Source organism: Rhinichthys klamathensis, unplaced genomic scaffold (assembly GCF_029890125.1).
Source record: "Rhinichthys klamathensis goyatoka isolate OS25496 unplaced genomic scaffold, OSU_Roscu_1.1 h1tg000124l_1, whole genome shotgun sequence".
NCBI classification, from domain to species: domain Eukaryota; kingdom Metazoa; phylum Chordata; class Actinopteri; order Cypriniformes; family Leuciscidae; genus Rhinichthys; species Rhinichthys klamathensis.
The window spans coordinates 206,577-225,889 of record NW_026606661.1 but is presented as its reverse complement, the minus strand read 5'-3'; the positions used below and the strand labels follow the sequence as shown (position 1 = coordinate 225,889).

The 19,313-nt window shown below is 40.7% G+C and overlaps 1 protein-coding gene across 2 annotated transcripts in view; it reads right to left on the bottom strand.

The window, feature by feature from the left end:
• Nucleotides 1-3,557: 3,557 nt before the first annotated feature.
• Nucleotides 3,558-19,313, bottom strand: part of camk1a (calcium/calmodulin-dependent protein kinase Ia) — a 34,974-nt gene continuing 19,218 nt past the window's right edge. For both annotated transcript variants that reach the window (XM_056256179.1, XM_056256180.1), the window contains exons 3-12: nucleotides 12,514-12,645; nucleotides 8,754-8,828; nucleotides 8,474-8,612; nucleotides 7,579-7,705; nucleotides 7,281-7,356; nucleotides 6,569-6,681; nucleotides 6,228-6,306; nucleotides 6,037-6,124; nucleotides 5,089-5,260; nucleotides 3,558-3,944 (exon numbers count right to left, since the gene is read on the bottom strand). In XM_056256179.1, the coding sequence (XP_056112154.1) occupies nucleotides 3,853-3,944; nucleotides 5,089-5,260; nucleotides 6,037-6,124; nucleotides 6,228-6,306; nucleotides 6,569-6,681; nucleotides 7,281-7,356; nucleotides 7,579-7,705; nucleotides 8,474-8,612; nucleotides 8,754-8,828; nucleotides 12,514-12,645 (1,093 nt within the window). In that variant the 3' untranslated portion in view covers nucleotides 3,558-3,852. The remainder of the gene's footprint in view (nucleotides 3,945-5,088; nucleotides 5,261-6,036; nucleotides 6,125-6,227; nucleotides 6,307-6,568; nucleotides 6,682-7,280; nucleotides 7,357-7,578; nucleotides 7,706-8,473; nucleotides 8,613-8,753; nucleotides 8,829-12,513; nucleotides 12,646-19,313) is intronic.

Below are 19,313 nucleotides of genomic sequence, written 5' to 3'. Positions count from 1 at the left end.
CTGGCATTTTCAGGAAGAAGATAATCCTCTCTGGGTTAAAACGACCGGAACATAACATGAGGGTTTGCTTAAGAGCTTTTCCACTCATATGATGCTGACATCATACAGCACATGATGTTGATCTCTCAAGGTGTAGCCTATGTTTTGGCTAACAACACAACATAGTTTTTTGTAAATATGTTTTGTACATTTTCTTAGTCTTTAAATAAAGAGATTTTGACATGTATTACAGTTTGAGTGTATTTTCTGAAAGTACCAACCACAGTCTGCCTTTGCATAGCACTTTGATGTGAACTTTATTTGCATTGTACACAAAGATTTTACTGAACACACACAATGCATAGACAAGGAGTGTTTATTCATAACGTGCTACTACCTGTATATCTTTAAGGGTACAAATCATTGGCTCTTCGTAACTCCATCGATAACACATGATGCATTGCATCCATACATTTGTAGCTTTTACAAAAAAGATATACAATATATGTATACATCTTCTTGCTGTATAATACACATACTGTATTTGTGTCTACTCTACACTTCCTGAACTTTCATGTGAAAATATAATGGAAAAAAAAAGGTCGGAATTGATCAAGGGAGGAATTATCTAGTAAAAAACCCAGGGTGTAGCTTTCTTTAGTACTTTTCAAAGCCAAAGTAATTCATAGATGACTTCTAAATGATATTTAATCAGCCCTTCTGAGGCAGTTTGCATAATTACCATAATTACTATAACTGATTGCTGAACTGCTCATTAGACTGATGCATTTTTATACTTATTAAATCACTTATAGCACTTGGGTTTTAAGCAGTTCTGTTCACAGGTTTAAGAGGAAAATGTCTCTAATATCAGGGATTAGCTAAATAAATACCTTGTTTGGTCACACTCTACATTAGGTGTCTTTAATTACCATGTACATACATCAAAAAAATAAGTACAATGTACTTATGGTGTTCATATTGTATTGCAAAACCCTTTAGCTGCTATTGAGGTGGGATACGGGTTAGGTTTAATTATAGATTTTAGAAATTAATTATAGCTGTAATTACATGCAGGCATTTAAAAAAAATATAAGTACAATGTAAAAACATGTAACATGTATGTGCATTGTATAAAATCATTCATTTAAATGTTAATACACAGTAGTTAAAGACACTTAAAGTGGGACCCATTGATTTTTCTATTATTATTTTGTTATTATTGTTGGCTTCAAGTAAGTCGTGGTCAAATTGGCACGCATGCTGTATACTGATGAACAAGGTGTGAATGTTCTTGCATTGTTCTTTTTTGTTTCAATCCAGTTTGAAAGTAAGGCCAGTATTGAGTTCTTAATATAATGCTAAATAAAAAAAAATTGTTTTTAAACATAACATGTATATATTTTACAAAGAAAAACCAGATCAAGTCAAGTGACAATAACTTGTTTCCTCCGATTTCAAAATGACATGACCGCATAGTCTGTCTCATTTTGCAATTAGCATAGTGGAAAAGATATGAATATGTATATTTTATCTGTATTATTTTTGATCATTGCTCTTGTAAACATATTTTTACGAGGTCATGCAAACATTAGACGTCTTCTGCAAACGAGAACAGTGCAGATTATAGCCAGCGACCCAAACAAAAGATCAGCTCACACAACATGCACTGGAAAAACTGATGATAACCATAGACAGATAAATCATTTTGGTTGCAAACTTAATCAGTGTCACGACAAAGAGTAATCAACAGCAGTTCCAAAACCTTCCAAGGCAGCATCCTAATTTAAATATAATCTCATAAATCACTGATTCAAAGCAACAAATAGAGTCTCTCATGTGAAGCGGATACAAAATACCAACTCACGATTGATTGAGGTTTGACGCCAGCATGTTGCTAAGCTAACTTTTAAAAAAGCATTAAGTCCTAAAGATAACTATATCAGCTGCAGTTTTTCGCTTTAAATGCTCTTAAAGCAGGATGGATTCTGATTGGCTATTTTTATCATTCATCAGCTGGACAAAATCATTCTGAAAGTGATTCAAACGATATTGTCTCTCTGTGCTGCTATCGTCATAGTTGTGGTGTTGACAGCTGCTATTCTTTTATATTTAGAAAGATTTTTAGAACCATCGCTAGTTATCGTCCTTGGTGTGAACAGGCCTTAAATCTAGATTGCTTTTCCAAATATTGGGTTAAATAGTAAGTACCCTCGAACAAAAATATAAGAATGGTTTGCTAATGTTCCCATTAAGTTGTGAAAACTTTATTTTGAATGTTCTCAGAATGTTCAGTTTAAAAAAAAAAAAAAAATTCATGGTTATATAAACGTTAGAGAAAACAGTATGGGAATATTTTTTAATGTTCTCTGAACCATCTGAAAAAATGAGTAAGTAGTAACTTTTAGTAAACAGACTAACATCTAACTAAAATGTTTCCAAAAGATGTTCCATGAAATAACATTTTTGTGCTGATGTTTTGATAATGTTATTAAAGACCGGATAACTTCAAATGAACATTCTATTAACGTTACTGGAAGAATTCATCACAACTTTAAGTTATCTTGCCAGAATGCCCTATCGGCCTGTTAGATGGGTATTTTTATTGATACTTTTTGGTATTTAATCAAATATATTTACTGAACTTGTTGCACTGCATTATGAGATTGCCTTCTCCGCAAAGATTCTTGTCCAAAATAAGGTGTCTTAAAATGCAGCATAATTTTGGACCAGGAGTGTTTATCTAATGCATCCTCACTAGGTTTTGAAATGGAGCTACAGACTACTTTTGCCCCCTAAAGTCGAAAACTGGAAATGAAATCTTATTTGAAAACGTAAATTATCCAGGTTTGATACTGCATTTAATCTGGGTGTAAAAAAAAAAAAGCTTTACTGTGGCTGTGACTGTGGCTCAAATCTCTTAACCCCATCACGATTAACCACTGTCCAATATGCAGTTTTTTTTACCACCAATTTGCACTACAGAGCCAGTCTGAACCAGAACACAAAATCAACGACATGGGCATCTACCCAACAGACTTTATAAAACAAAACCACAATGGATTAAGCCGTGAAAGTTTAGAAGCTTGTTTGAATAAAAAATAAAAAAGGTAATTGAGACTTTTTATCTCGCAAATCTCCGAGTTATAAAGTCTGAATTCCGAGAAAAAAAGTTAGAATTGTGAGCCGACTTTTATATCACAATATAAAATATTATATAACTCACAATTTATATCTCACAATTCTAACTTTTTGTCATAATTACGACTATTGTGATATGAAAAATGTCAGAATTGCGAGATTTAAACTCGCAATTGTGATAAAAAGAGTCTGAATTGTGAGATAAAAAGTCGCAATTGCCATTATGTATATTTTTTTCTCTGGTGGAAATATGAAAATGTATTAATGATGACTTTATCTTGACTTCAATGACTTTATCTTGTTTCCTCGTGAATTTATCGCCTGAGCAAGTGGGGCTTATTGAGACATTAATAATTATTAAGACATTGTATAACTAGTGGCTTTCCAAGAAAGTCCAAATTGCTACAGGGTACAGACCTGAACGTTTTCTTTAAAACAAATCAAATAAAATAAAATCATTAAACCTTACATAAAATATACAACTTAAACACATTTTTGTCTTTGGTCGGGGTACAGAAATATTAATCAGATCAAATTAAATAATGGTTTAAATAGAATTACATATATCTGTCAATGAAATACCCAAGTGTGAATGTCTGGAACAATCCCGCTCTCCTCATGTCATGTCCCACCAGCAGCACTAGTGCATGTTACCAGGAAAGCTCTGTGTTCCGGGTCAGACTGGAGCCGTAGACGTGCATGTGTGGGTTCCTCTGGGCTCAGAGTTCTGCTTCAGATCCTGCTGGTCGGTCGGCAGCAGTAAGCACAGCTTCTAAGACTATCCCGGTCGGCACTGCCTCGACGCCCGTCTGCACTGGGGGAACCTAAACATAAAAGTTATGTGAAAATGAATAGCAGTAGGATCTTATAGTATATAAAATAGCATTTAGCCCAGTGTTGTTATTGTAAACTATTAAAACTATTTACCCTCTGGTGCTGCTCGCTTTATTTTTATTTGAACCATTTGAACTATATTTTACTTCAATAATTATTTTTTATTTAATATTTTTAGGGGATTTTATGGTACTAAATTATATTTATATACCCGTTTACCACTTTTCGAGCAAACTGTCGTAAATCTGTCGTAAATCTTGAATGCTTTGGAGTAAAAAAAAAATCTTTAGGGATGAAACAAAAAAAAAAAAGTTTATTATTATGAAAAATGCCTAAAAATACAATCAGATGAAAAGCCTGCGTGCTAGAAACATAAAATGTGTGTGAGTCCACTATTACATTTTTTTTTGCATTATTTACAAAGCCTCTGGTGCTGTTTGGTCATTTTTGACCGAAAATGTTACGTTTTTTTTTTTTTTTTTTTTTTTACTTCATCAGAAACTTGATAAAGGTACGAAACTTGATAAAGGTTTTGGCACTTGCTTTGTGAACACACACGCACGCACACACGCACGCACGCACACACACACAAATCATGGAAATTATTAGAAAAGGTTAAATGGTCTAAAAATAGCCACGCATGTACGAATGTCTCATGTATGAATGGGAACTGGTGGAAACGTTTGCTACTGTGTCCAAACTAAATCTTACCGAAAGCTAATGTTTTGAGATATCAACCTCAAATTTGGAACACGACTTCTTTAGATTTATGGCTTTGATTTTCCCACAGTTTTAAAGTAAAAAAAACTGAAAAAAGCACACCAAAGCTCATAAATTTTAACTGGCTGATGGAAAAGTAGCCTATTCATTCTAAAAATGCATTCTAAAAATCTAAATAATTAATTCCCATAGTACCTCATATAAACGTCTTGCGGCAGATTTAAGACCATGTATTAAAATTAAATGCCTTGCAGAAAGAATACAAATATTAAAGACTTTTTATAGCCTTAAAATCAGGAGACTCTAATTTCAGATTTTCAGACTTTTTAATGCCCTGCGGGAACCCATTAATTCTTGCATACTGTTTGGGATGGATTGTATGCGACTTTCATTCGAGAATGATCTCAAACTTACTGCTCTCCTCTTCCTCCTCCTCCTCCTCCTCCTCCTGGTCGAGCTCTTTAGCGGGGAGGAGCAGGTGTCTGTGGTAGGGGCTGGTGCTGGTGATTTGGCTTGGCCCCTCTAGGCTGGTGCTCAGCTGCAGTCTCCGCATGTGTCGAACCACTGCTGTCGCGTTGAATGCTTGCTACAAAGACAACAACAAACGATAGCGTGCCTCTAAAATATGTTTACACATTAGATTAATGAGGACAAAACGTCACTAAACATGATTTGTAGCAGCCTATGATATGTTTCATGTCTCGTGTAATCAGTGTTTCAATCGCAAAAAGACAACAGCTTGTAAGCAATGTCACGTAACATAAAATTTACCTCAGGAAAACCATTCAAAGCCCATAGCTTGGTAGTTAGCTAGAAAAAATTACTCTAGTGAGGAGCATTTTGCTAAATATATGCAGTATATTACATATAATTATATTTTTACTTAACCTGTTCTTGAATATTTAATACATGTTTGAATAAATCCATCCAATGTAATTATTATATCATTGTTATTATAAAAACTGACTTATGTGCAATTTAAATGTTTGTATGCAAATCAGTTGTTAATTTAAACCTGAAATATTATAGTAATGTACCAACTGATATGGCTCCCTGTATAATTTACAGCATTAGTTGTTTTTAGAGATTAATAGATTTTTTTTTCCTTTAGAAAAACTGACAAGTACTGTACTTGATAATTATCCGGAATTGAATGAATTTCGAATGATTGCATGTGAATCGAAATCGAATCATATCGTGAAATTTTGTCAATGCCCAGCCCTAATAGTTATTCTTTCTCCTAAAATACCCTATGTTTATAGCAAGTTCTTCCTGCCTATTTCAAAGAACATCACCAGGATCTGTCGGGATGGAATTGCAAATATGGAAGAATTTAAAAGAATGATGTTGTGGGATTCTCACCTTCCATTTACTCTTTGCAAAGTTCTTCTTGATCTGAGCGCTGACAGACTCATGAATGTTCCTATCGAGAGCTGTGTCTCCGGAAATCCTTCAAAAGTAGAGATGGGGGATGGATTACTAAAGCAATTTTTGTAAAAAGATGTACCGATATAGTCAAAACACGCAGAACACTTATTTTTAGGTAATCCTACCATGGATGCTGTAAAGCCTGATCACATGTGTATCTCTGAGATGAATCTTTCTCCATCAAGTGACTGATGAAATCCTTGGCTGGAATATGATCGACAATATGTTGTCAAACAACATTCAAGTGGCCAGAATAGAGCTCAACAGCAGTTTCAAGAAAGTGTTCTTCACTGTCTGCACTCCTATTGGTAGACTCTGCATCTCAACACTGTTGCATCACTAATGGTATTTTTACTTCTGAAAACCTTCTGTTAAGCTCTATAGGTGCAGGATTTAAGCTTTTCTTTCACATCAACGCATCTCAAGATAATGATACTGGATTATGATTACAATTACATAGAACTACCTGAGTCAGAGATGTCGTCCCAGTACGGAGAGTCAAACTCATACTCTGCTTTGAGAATCTGCTCGAACAGCTTGGCATCGTTTTCATCGTAAAATGGAGGGTAGCCACATAAGCTGCAAAAGACAATGCTTTGTAAGACCAGCTGACTGTAATTTATCCCTCTTATAATTTGGCTATAAATAAATAAATATGAAATATTGATTTAGATTGAAATATTAATGTATGTTGATTCTTTATACATATCTAACAACAAAATGGTATGAATGAATACATAAATAAATGAGGACTGACAATCAATACTAATAATTCAATAAATAAAATAAAATAAATATATTTGTCAATGTAAAAAAATGTACCTTAAATAAACAAATAAATAAATATGTTGATTCATTACAAATATCTGTCTTTAAAATGGAATAAACGAGCAGTGACAATAAATACAAATAATTAAAATGAATTAAAAATTATGTTCGGAATTAAATAATTTACCATAAATAAATAAATAAATTCCTAAAATATAAAATATAAAAACCTAAAATATTCCATTAAATTAGTAATAAACATAAGTAAATCAATCAATCAAACAATGAATAAATGACTGACCATACATACAAATTTATTAAATAAATTCAATAATTAAAATTCAATAAATAATTATAAAACTGACAATAAACAAACACTCAAATAAATACAAACATCAAGAAATGCTTACAGAATATAAGAAATCACTCCTATGGACCAACAGTCTACAGCTTTACTGTATGGTTTTTGTGCCAAGACCTCAGGAGCTGAATGAAAAAGTGAGTGAGAGAGAGAGAGAGAGAGAGAGGTTCACTTTCCTTTTGAGCGCTGTACAGAATGAGGGCAGCATCAAAGAGGCAGTTTAAAAATGTAAACACTTGACATTGTGCAGCATTTCAAATGACTGAGAGCCTCTAAAAACAGACACATTACCTTACTAGAGACGGTAAGAGATTGAAAAGGACAGAAAATATAGCCCTCATTCATACCTACGTATCCAGGTGTCCCACAGGCAGTTGACATCACACTTCCAGAGTCCTCGATCTTAGACAGGCCAAAGTCACTGATCATAATATTGGAGTCCTCCTCTATACTGTAGTACAACAGATTCTCTGGCTGCACAGAAAGAGAACGAATTCACATTAAATCAAGTCATATCTTACTACATTTAATGCACAGCCATTTTCATATGCATAACACTGTGACCTAATCAGATGAAACAAACGATAAATCATATATATTCCATGTTTAATGTGCAATATAAACAGTGCCGCTGCTAGCCATTTTGGTGCCCTAAGTATAATTCCTTTACGATGTCTTTAATCCCTTTATGAGTCCTTTAAAAATGCAGCCATGGTGAGCTGCATTAAAAATCTTACCGACCCCAAACTTTGTAATGGTAGTGTACATATTGTCATATTTTCTTGACTGGGAAAAGTTTAAGAAATCTATTTTTAAAATACAAAATAATAGTTTTTATCTAAGAGCTGGTAACAGAACACAAAAATGTGGCGTATTACAGTTTAAAACTTTTATTTTGGCATAATGTGTACTCTGTTTAATATACTATAGTAAAAAAAATGCACTAAAGGCAGTATACAGTATGTGGTAAGCAATAGTATACCATTCCGAACAAAGCCTATTTCTGTCATATTGCTAAGCAATAATCGCCTACTGTTAAAATCTCATTGCTCTGAACTTCTGCTCCACACAGCTGAATATTAAACATTAAATACTTTCTAATTGGCAGTGATTTTGTCCCTTTGTGGCAGCATTTGGCTTTCACCGAGGACAGAAAAAACATTGCATGCTGAATAATTTGTCATATTGCGCCTGCTTAGAAAGGCAGAGTGTGATTATTGGGAAAGAATATGTAAGCATTACCTTCAGGTCTCTGTGCACAATGCCCATATCATGCAGATACTTCACTGCATCTAAAATCTGACGTATGAGTTTGCTGGCGTCTCTCTCAGTGTAGAAGCCCTTTTCAACAATCCTGTCAAAGAGCTCTCCCCCTGATACACTGTGAAGACCCACGCAAACAAACTACAATTAGCACCTCCACTATAATGACATAAGCATTCAAGACTGCAAATTAAACAACATCTTAATAATGTCACTATCATGGTTGGTGTGAGCTTGAGTGGTGAGATTTTAAACTCACAGCTGCATGACCAGATACAAATGTGACTGACTTTCGAAGATGTCTTCCAGTGAAACAATATTCTCATGTTTTATTCTGAAAAGAAAGAAGAAAATACAGCAATGATTAGAACTAGAGTTGTCAAAAAGTACCGACTTCGGTACCAAGTCGTCGGAACCGAAATTTACAAAATGTGACGCTTTGAGCGCTGTTGAGCGGAATCGTAAACACCTCTGATTGGCCATTGTGTTCACGTACTCATCGGATATGTCTGTGATTGGCTACAATGATCAGCACTTCAAAAACGTGTTCATATACATCAATGACACTTAAATACACACGGGAGCGTTTAAAAGAAGGCGTCTATCAGCTTGTGCTTTCAAACCTATGTTTCAAACGCTCCCGCTCCCGTTTTTCAAACACTTCCGTGTGCTCTCAAATGCTCCTGCGAGTTGATCATTGTAGCCAATCACAGACATATCCAATGAACGCGTGAACACAATGGCCAATCAGAGGCATTTACGATTCTGCTCAAAGCAATTTTACAATTTCTGTACCGAATTCATAGACAGTAAAAGAAATGGACACAGCGGCCCCATAGATTTCAACGGAGAAAGTTGAAGCCCATTAGAAGCACTCACTTCCTGATAGCCAAGCGCACTGCGCAGGCTCAAACTGAGCTTGAAGACGGAGATGTGCCGTGAGCAACCGTTCTGCCCTTCTAGTAGCTGTGCCGAGACAAATCTGAATTGAAATCTGAAACAAATCTGTTGTTGAATGTTTTGTCCCGGTGCTTTTATGGACTCTCTATCTATGGGCTTCTCCCTTGAATTTATGCCTCCATGTCCCCCCGATTGCCTCATATACAGTAAAAGATTGCCTACGAGCTTCTCCTTCTGTCTATACGGTAATTTATCTACTGTGCGACAGAGAGTCCCGTGGTTATGACGCAATCGTTAGCCTATTTTTACCATAGACAGTATAAGAAGTAGGCAGAGTCATCTCATTGGAACTCAGTTGAGACAGTTGAAGCCCATTTTTAGCGATTTTTGAGCATTTCCGTTCCTGACGCGCAGACTCAAACCGACTCAAACTAAGCTTGATGATGTGAGCAACCTGTCTGACAGACGTTAATCTTCTAGTAGCTGTGCGTGAAAATTGCCAACGTTAATCTTGCAGAGACGGGGAACTTGAGCAAAGAGTTCTTTGGCGTGAGTGAGCAGGAGTAAGTATTCCGTTGCTTTTATGGACTCATTATCTACGGGCTTCTCCCTTGACGGGACGTCCCCCCGATTGCCTGCGAGCTTCTCCTCCTGTCTGTACGGTAATTTCTGTACAGCGCGACAGAGAGTCGAGTGGTTATGACGCAATCGTTAGCCTATTTTTACTAAATCTGTTTCTGCGGGGCCATAATGTAACATAGAAGGAAATGGAGCCCTTTATACATTGTCGTGTTTCTTTAGAAATAAATAATGGACAAATGGAGTCTTTAAACGCCTCAGATGTAAAGTTATTCGCTGTCAAAGTGACGCCAAAATGAATGGGAGTCAATGGAAATGCTAACGCAAGTGAAGTTCTGCTACAAGATGGCGGCACCCGGCCGGCTTCAACTTCCGGTCGATGGATTACCCCCTTGATTTTTACAAAAAACCCAAGCGAAGCTTCAGTTTCAGGCTGGCGGATTACCCAAGGGGCTAATCCATCCGCCAGAAACTGAAGCCTCACGGGGGCCGCCATTGTAGCTGACTATCACCTGCTGTTAGCATTCCATTGACTCCCATTCATTTTGGCGTCACTTTGACAGCAAATATCTTTACATCTGAGGCGTCCAAAGACTCAATTTATCCATCGACTCTCCGTCGCACAGTGGAGAAATTACCGTATAGAGAGGAGGAGAAGCTCGCAGGCAATCGGGGGGACGTGGAGGCATAAAGTCCGATAAAGTCAAGGGAGAAGCCCATAGCGAGTCATAAAGTTGATCCTGCTGCTAGCTCATGGACAGCTAATACTCACTCTCTCCGTCTCTGTGAGATTCGGAAGGGAATTATTCAGATTTCACTCGGCACAGCTACTAGAAGACATACAGGTTGCTCACGTGACAGGCTCAGTTTGAGCCTACGCAGTACGCCTGGCTATCAGCTTTTAACGGGCTTCAATTTTCTCCGTTGAAATCAATGGGGTCGCTGTGTCCATTTCTTTTACTGTCTATGGGATTACCCCCTTGACCGAATTGGTACCGAAGCCGGTTCTTTTTGACAACTCTAATTAGAACAGAAAATTGGCATTTAGGCTTATCATATTCGCCGGACAGACAGTAAAACAGCTGAAGATCCAAAAATCGTTTAATGCTCTAAATATCTTTTTATGCTCTATCATGATGGCTTTCCTTCCGTCTCCCCTATTTTTATATCATTTTCTCAGTGTCTTTGATGAAGCTACACCAGCCATACTGTAATCAGACATTTATAATATTCTGCTCCATCTCCACTTGACTTCCACTCTTTTGGTTTCCTGCTTTCCATTTGATTACATTTTTTCACACCAATGGTGGAATTCTCTCTGTCTCTCTCTCTCTTTCTGTCTCTCTCTTTCTGTCTCTCTCTTTCTGTCTCTCTCTTTCTGTCTCTCTCTTTCTGTCTCTCTCTTCTCTCTCTCTCTCTCTCTCTCTCTCTCTCTCTCTCTCTCTCTCTCTCTCTCTCTCTCTCTCTCTCTCTCTCTCTCTCTCTCTCTCTCTCTCTCTCTCTCTCTCTCTCTCTGTCTCTCTCTCTCTCATTTCTATTTGTATTCCTTCTCTTTGGTCCCTCTCCTTCACATACTGCTGCAGGGAACCTCCATACCATCTCAGCCTCTGTGTGTGCTGTTGCCCTGGCAACAGAGACACTAAAAATAGGACTGTCTCCAGTACTCTTGACATTTCCGGTGCACACTTCTACGATTTCTCAAACTATAGCACATTTTTATAGGACATATAGCATTTACAAGAGCTTTTCTTCTCTCAAAGAGCAATCTGGCTCTTAAGAGGAAAAGGAAGAGACCTTTCAGGATCTTGACTGCCACTTATCCTTAACACTATACCTCACAAAGATTTAAGATCTCGGCAGCATCTGTCCTGGCTATAGACATTATTCACAGCAGCGCCATCTTTGATTTTTAATGGGAATGAAAGCGAGGCTTTGAGGGATAGACATACATCTCTTCAGTGGAGACACTAGAGGGACAAGTGAAGGCCAATCGGGGCTTAATGTTCACTGAAGATGAGTGTGAATTTCAACGCGACACTTTTAGTTTTTTACAGTGAATGAGTGGTAAGATAGAAGTAGCTAAACACTTCATATTTGTCAACTTTTTTTACGAAGGAAATGTTTAACGACCCATTTAATGTAATTTCGCTATTTTGAATTGAAAATATGCAATCATTTAAATATTTATATTAAAAAAAACATAATTGACCATAATTGTCAATGAAAATGTACTATTATAACGTTTTTATTGTGTGTATTTTAAATGTAAGTAGCCTACAAATCAGTTAATTGTAACCTTTAATATTATAGTGATGTACCAACTGGGTTTCTCTGTATAGTTTACAGCATTATTTGAGAGATTTTTTTGGCGAATCGGATCGAATCATGAAATTTGTGCCAAAGCCCGGGCATCCCTTATGAAAAAATGATCTGGTCTTCAGCTGGTTTAGATGTTTGGCATACCAGTTGCCCATCCTGCCAAACAAACCAACTTAGACTGTTTTTTTTATGCAGTACTTCATGAGAGAGTCGGTTCTGACCTGTGTAACACAGCGATCTCATTCTCAATGCTGTTCTCCTTTCCCTCCAATGCTTTCTTAGGGATGCATTTAATGGCCACGAGTCGCTGGGTCTTCTTCTCCTCAGCCAGGAACACCTCAGAGAACGCCCCCCTGGAGAAAAGCAAAGATGGAGTTAGTGCAGCTGGACATTTAACTTTCCCCATTGGACCCTAATGTTTTTTATACATTGACTTGAGAGTACGGAGAGTAACGATAACCCAATATATCAGCCAGGGCTGCATTTCTCAAAAGTAAATGCACCAATGGTCTCTATGATCTACTTAGGCTGCCAATGCTTTTGATAAACGCAGCTCTGGCTGACATATTGGACAATATTTGGCCATTTCAAGATGATCCACATCAGTCAATAATAATCAAATTCAAGAATTTTAAAAATATATACTTTTAATAATCGTAATTGTATCATGTATATCAATTATATTAATTATACATATACAATTTTAAGAATTGTAAATATTTATTGTAAATGGTAAAAACTGCAATTATTATATGTTCAGTACGAATTTTTAAATATTTGTGAAGAAAGTCTCTTCTGCCCACCAAGGCTGCATTTATTTGATTAAAAAACCCGGGAAAAACAGTAATATTGTGATATATTATTACAAATTAAAATAATTGTTTTCTATTTTAATATATTTTTAAGATTATTTTAAAATTCTTCACCATTCCTATGATGGCAAAGCTGAATTTTCAGCATCATTACTCCAGTCTTCAGTGTCACATGATCCTTCAGAAATCATTCTTATGATTTGGTGCTCAAGTAACATTTCTTATATTTATCAGTGATGAAAATCATTTGTGGAAACCATAAAACATTTTATGATTCTTTGATGAAATGTATTTAAAAAGACATTTTTTGTAACATTATAAACCTTAACTGTCACTTTTGATCAATTTAACACAACCTTGCTCAATAAAAAAAATCAATTCCTCTAAAAAAATATACAGGAAAAATGGACTGACTCTGAACAGTATGCCTAGTGTAGCTCTGAACAGCTCTAAAAGTTAATGCACATGTTTTTCTAAATCTGGAAAAAGCAGGGGGGAAAAAAGTACATTTTTACCCTTCAGCGGTAACTCAACCCAGGCTGTTGTTCAACACAACACAAAAGGGACATAAACAGTGCTAACACCTTTTTCCCGGTGTATTTTTTTCTTTGTGTGTTGTTTGTGCAACAGAAATATTGTGAACAGCTGATATTTTATCAGGTCATACTCGTCAGGTAGGGGAAGATGAAACAGTGTGCTGTAAGTCTGCACTCTCCAGAGGGACACAGGTTGTGCCAGAAAAAGACAAACAGCACAAGCTGTTTAATCATCCAAGCAATGTTTCCATGTGTTTAGGCATCTGTGTATGTTTTTGTCTTATTCAAGCATCCTTTCAGGTTTTTAGCCTTATATGCAGACAAAACACATTAATTCTCATACTCTTCCTTAAACACAAAGCCTGTGTGTTAAAACAAGCACTGTCATGTATAATCTAGCTGCCCCAAACACACACTCCCTAAACTGCCTTCTTAATCACAGAGGGAGCAATTAAACACAATTTGCCACTAAGGAAAAGAGAAATAAACAAGTCAGAGAATAAATGACAGTAGAGGAAACTTTTACTTCCTCACTTCCAAGGCTACATTTCATATAGCTGTTAAATGTTAAATATGATTTCAAACATTTGATTCATATTTTTAGAAATGTATCAAACTATTCAAAATTACCATCTCCTAAATATGAATACAAATAAGTACACCGAAGTTTTGCAGCACCATGATCTTAAAGAGGCCATATTATGCCCTTTTTCTAAGTCTTGATTTAGTTTTTGGGGGAAACTAGAATAAGTTTTCATGCTTGATTGTTCAAAAAAACGACTCGGTTACTAACGTAACCTCGGTTCCCTGAGAGGAGGGAACGAGTATTGCGTAATAGCTTTACGCTATGGGAAAACTCCTTTTCTCGAGAAATATTGAAGTCTTTATGTAAAACGCATTGCAGCTGCACAGCATACAGCAATGAGCGAGGCAGCTCGGTCATTGGCTGTGCTGCGGCAACTTGCACGAACCAATGACGGGGCGACTCTGAACCCGCTTCCAATGAGCGTGCTTCGCGCCCACGCGCGTCAGAGCCCGCCAAGATGGGCGTGGCCAAGGGCTATATATTGGGCGCCCCGTCGTCTGAGTTCTTTAGGTTCAATCGACTGAAGCAAACTGACCAAGCACAAGCACGGCAGATTACGCAATACTCGTTCCCTCCTCTCAGGGAACCGAGGTTACGTTAGTAACCGAGTCGTTCCCTTTCGAGAGGTTCCTCCTATTGCGTAATAGCTTTACGCTATGGGAACGCCATGTAAAACGCCGTGCGTGCTGACTTCGCTTCTATTAAGCCGGAGGCCGGAGCCTGAGCCTTTGAGCGAAGTAATTATCCAACGAGCCAGCCGAAGGCGGGTTTTATAAAGGACAACGTGGAACGGCCCGATGGGCGTCCAGAGACACACACAAGCACATTTTCATGTACTGTCATGTATGAAAAATCCTCCACATCAGTTTCAAAGATGTGATTCTATGAGGGAGGAGACAATGCTTAGCATGTACACACCCCAGCCTATGATAGCTAGACCGACAGTATGTTAGAATGCAATGAGGGGACCTGTAGGTTATAAAACCTGATAAATGTGGACGGTGAGGCCCAGCCTGCAGCCGCACAAATATCTTGAATGGGTATCCCACTCGACCACGCCCACGAGGAGGCCATGCCTCTCGTAGAGTGAGCTCTGATGCCCAAGGGGCACTGAAGGCCCTTGGCTTCATAAGCCAGCGCTATAGCATCAACTATCCAGCGCGATATTCTTTGCTTTGACACAGCCAGACCTTTAGTGCGGCCGCCAAAGCATACGAACAACTGCTCTGTCTGTCTGAACAGGGCAGAGCGTTCCAAATATACTCTGAGTGCCCTGACCGGGCAGAGTAAATTAGCGTCACTTTCGTCTGCTGGGGACGATAGCGCGGCCAAAGATATCACCTGTGCTCTGAAAGGAGTAGAGAGCACCTTAGGAATATACCCGTGTTTTGGCCTGAGGACAACCCTGCTGTCGTTAGGTCCAAACTCCAGGCAGTTAGCGCTTGATGACAGCGCGTGCAGGTCGCCCACTCTCTTGACCGAGGCGAGAGCCAGCAAGAGAGCAGTTTTGAGCGAGAGCTGTTTAAGGTGCACAGTTCGGAGGGGTTCGAACGGGGCACGCTTAAGTGCGTCCAGGACCGTGGCCAGGTCCCAAATCGGCACCGAGGGGGGGCGTGGGGGATTCATCCTCCTGGCGCCCCTCAGGAAACGAACAACTAGGCAGTTTTTCCCTAGTGTGCGTCCTTCGACCGGTTCATGTGATGCCGCTATGGCAGCCACATATACTTTGAGCGTGGAGGGGGTGCGGCCTGCCTCCAACAGCTCTTGTAAGAAAACGAGCACACTCGGCACTTCGCATGTCTCAGGATTCAGGTTCCTGGATTTACACCAGTCACTGAACACCTTCCATTTCTGGGCATATAAGCGCCTCGTAGAGGGCGCTCGCGCCTCAGTGATGGTTCTCAACACTCCACTGGGGAGGTTCCCGGGAATCCGTTGAGGGGCCACGCATGGAGGGCCCACAGATCGGGGCGGGGATGGAGGATCATCCCGTTGGCCTGCCTGAGGAGATCTAGCCTCAGTGGAATCGGCCATGGGGCAGATTGCGTCATCTGCATCAGTTCTGGAAACCACGTCTGGTTCTTCCAGAGTGGGGCTACCAGGAGCACTGCACATTTCTCTTCCCTGATCCGACTGATGACCTGAGGTAGCATCGCGACCGGAGGGAAGGCATACAGCGGTCGGCTCGGCCAGACTTGGGCGAGCGCGTCTGTGCTCTTTGAAAAGAAGAGAGGGCAGTGCGCATTTTCCTTGGAGGCAAAGAGGTCGACCTCTGCTCTGCCAAAGGTTTGCCATAACCACTGAATCGTCAGGGGGTGGAGAGACCATTCTCCTGGGAGAACTTTGTCTCTGGACAGCATGTCCGCTCCCTGGTTCAGAACACCTGGCACATGCGCCGCTCTCAGCGAGCGCAGGTTGCGCTGGGACCATAGTAGGAGCTCCCTGGCCATCGAGTGCAGGGAGCTCGATCTGAGTCCACCCTGACGATTTATATGCGAGACTACCGTCATGTTGTCCGTTCGGACTAGGACGTGCTCGTCCTTCAGGTACGGGAGCAGGGCTCTGAGAGCCAAAGCGACCGCTTTCAATTCCAGACAGTTTATATGTAGGCGCTTCTCCGGGTTTGACCACAAGCCGGAGACAGGCCTGCCCTCGTAAAGGGCCCCCCAACCTATTTTGGAGGCATCTGTCGTGATCATTTTTCTCCTTGTGTTCACGCCCAAACTCACGCCGGACTGATACCAGTCGACAGCTTTCCAGGGCGTCAGGGCTTTTATGCAGCCGTGATTTGCTCTGATTAAAAAGTGGCCCGAGCGCCATGCGTGAGTGGGGACACGGCTCTTGAGCCAGCGTTGGAGAGGACGCATGTGCAACAATCCTAGCTGGAGTACAGCTGATGCTGAGGCCATGAGACCGAGCATCCTCTGAAATCGCTTGACGGGGGCGCGCGCACCCGCTCTGAACGATGTTGCAAGGCGCCGAATAGTGAGCGCGCGCTCTGATGAGAGGCGTGCTGTCATCTGCACCGAGTCTAGCACTATTCCCAGAAAAGAAATATTCTGGCTGGGGGATAGCATGCTCTTTGCAAAATTGATTTTTAGACCTAGGCACTCTAGATGACTGATAATCCAAGACCTGTGTGTCACTAACTGGCTCTCTGATTGTGCTAGTATTAGCCAATCGTCGAGATAATTTAGTATTCGCACTCCCCGCTGTCTCAGGGGGGAAAGTGCTGCATCCATACATTTCGTAAATGTACGGGGTGCCAGTGACAGGCCGAATGGTAGTACTGTGTACTGGTATGACTGTCCCTCGAAAGCGAATCTCAGAAATGGCCTGTGATGAGGCGCTATTGGAATGTGAAAGTAAGCGTCTTTCAGATCCACTGACAGAAACCAATCCCCCGGGCGAACTTGCGCGAGGATATGCTTGGTTGTTAACATTCTGAACGAGCGAATCATTAAAGCTTTGTTCAGATGTCTGAGATCTAGGATGGGGCGGAGACCGCCATCCTTTTTCGGGACGAGAAAATAGCGGCTGTAAAAACCTGCCTCGCTCATAGAGGGGGGCACTGTTTCTATAGCGCCTTTCTCTATCAGTTTGAGCATCTCGGTGCGTAGAACATGTGAAACATCTTTTCTCACTTTCGTCTCTACCACTGCTGTGAAGCGGGGCGGTCTGCGAGCGAATTGGAGCGAGTAACCGTGTTTTATTATGTTCAAAACCCATTTCGGCATGTCGGGGATATTTTCCCAAGCTTTCGCTCGCACAGATATGGGCTGAATGCTGGCCGGGGGCGTGTCGCAGTGACGTATGGCCCCCGCCAGCGAATCGTTCTGTGTAAATACCGAGTTCACAGCTGTCAGCGGCGCGGGCGCGCGCTGAGCAGCTTTGTTGAATGACGAGTGCAGGGGTGCGTGTGAGATTACAGGCACGCTCGCTGTAATGCTCACAGAGTGAGATGGGGAAATGTTTAACACTGTGTGTATAGTGCTTATGGGTGGGGGTGCATAGACTGTGGTAGGCACGCGCGCCACTTTCATAAAACTTCCCGCTCGTGGCGGGAGGTTTTTGGCCATATAAACAGTGTTTGTGAGCTGGGGTGCGTGCATAACAGCGGGCACACGCGCTACTCTTACACAACTTCCCGCTTTTACTGGGGAAGTGTTTATAACTGTGGGAACAGTGCTTGTGTGTAGTGGTGCATACGTAACAGTTGGCACACAATCTACATTTATGGGGCGTCCAGCCTGAGCTGGGAAAACATTTGGCACTGAGTTTACAGTTTTGATATGTGGGAATGCGCACTTTGGTGTGGACACGTGACCCTTTAATGACACAGGCAGAAAATAGCTCTTTATGTGATTTCTGTGTGTCGCCGTAAAAACGGCGTTTGTTTGCAGGTGGGCGAGCTGTGTGGCTGGCACATTGGCTGCTGTATAGACATTTCCAGCCGCCTGTGAGGGGACTGGGTAATGCTTTAAACGTTTTGGAGAGAACGGTCCGGCTCTTGCGAGACACGCGCTCTCCCTTTTCCTCCCTGTAGCTAGGAGGACTTACGAGGCTCTGGGTTCAGCACAATCCTGGGCCGAGGTCCCCGTCGCTCGGGCGGCTGTTTCCTGTTGGCGGAGCGCGAGCGGCGTCGAAAATCCGTTTCAGGTTTGGGCTGAGAAACGGGGGGCGCCGTCTTAGCTCGCTGCTGCTGAGGCGGCCGTTGGCGGCTCTGCGACGAGCTAGATCGCTTGGGCAGGAAGTGACGCATAGCCTGTGAGTCCTTACGGGCTTCGGTGAAGCGCTCGGCGAACTCCTTCACCGCTGGTCCAAACAGGCCGCTTTGGGAGATAGGCGCGTCGAGAAATGACGCCTTATCTGCATCCTTCATTTCTGTTAGCGTCAGCCACAGATGGCGCTCAAGGACAGTCAGGTTAGCCATAGCACGGCCGATGGATTGGGCGGTGGCTTTTGTAGCTCGCAGCGCTATGTCAGTGGTGCTGCGTAGGTCCTTAAATGCCTCAGGATCGGGTCCAGACTCGTCCATACTGCGGAGAAGTTTGGCTTGAAAAACCTGGAGGACAGCCATAGAGTGA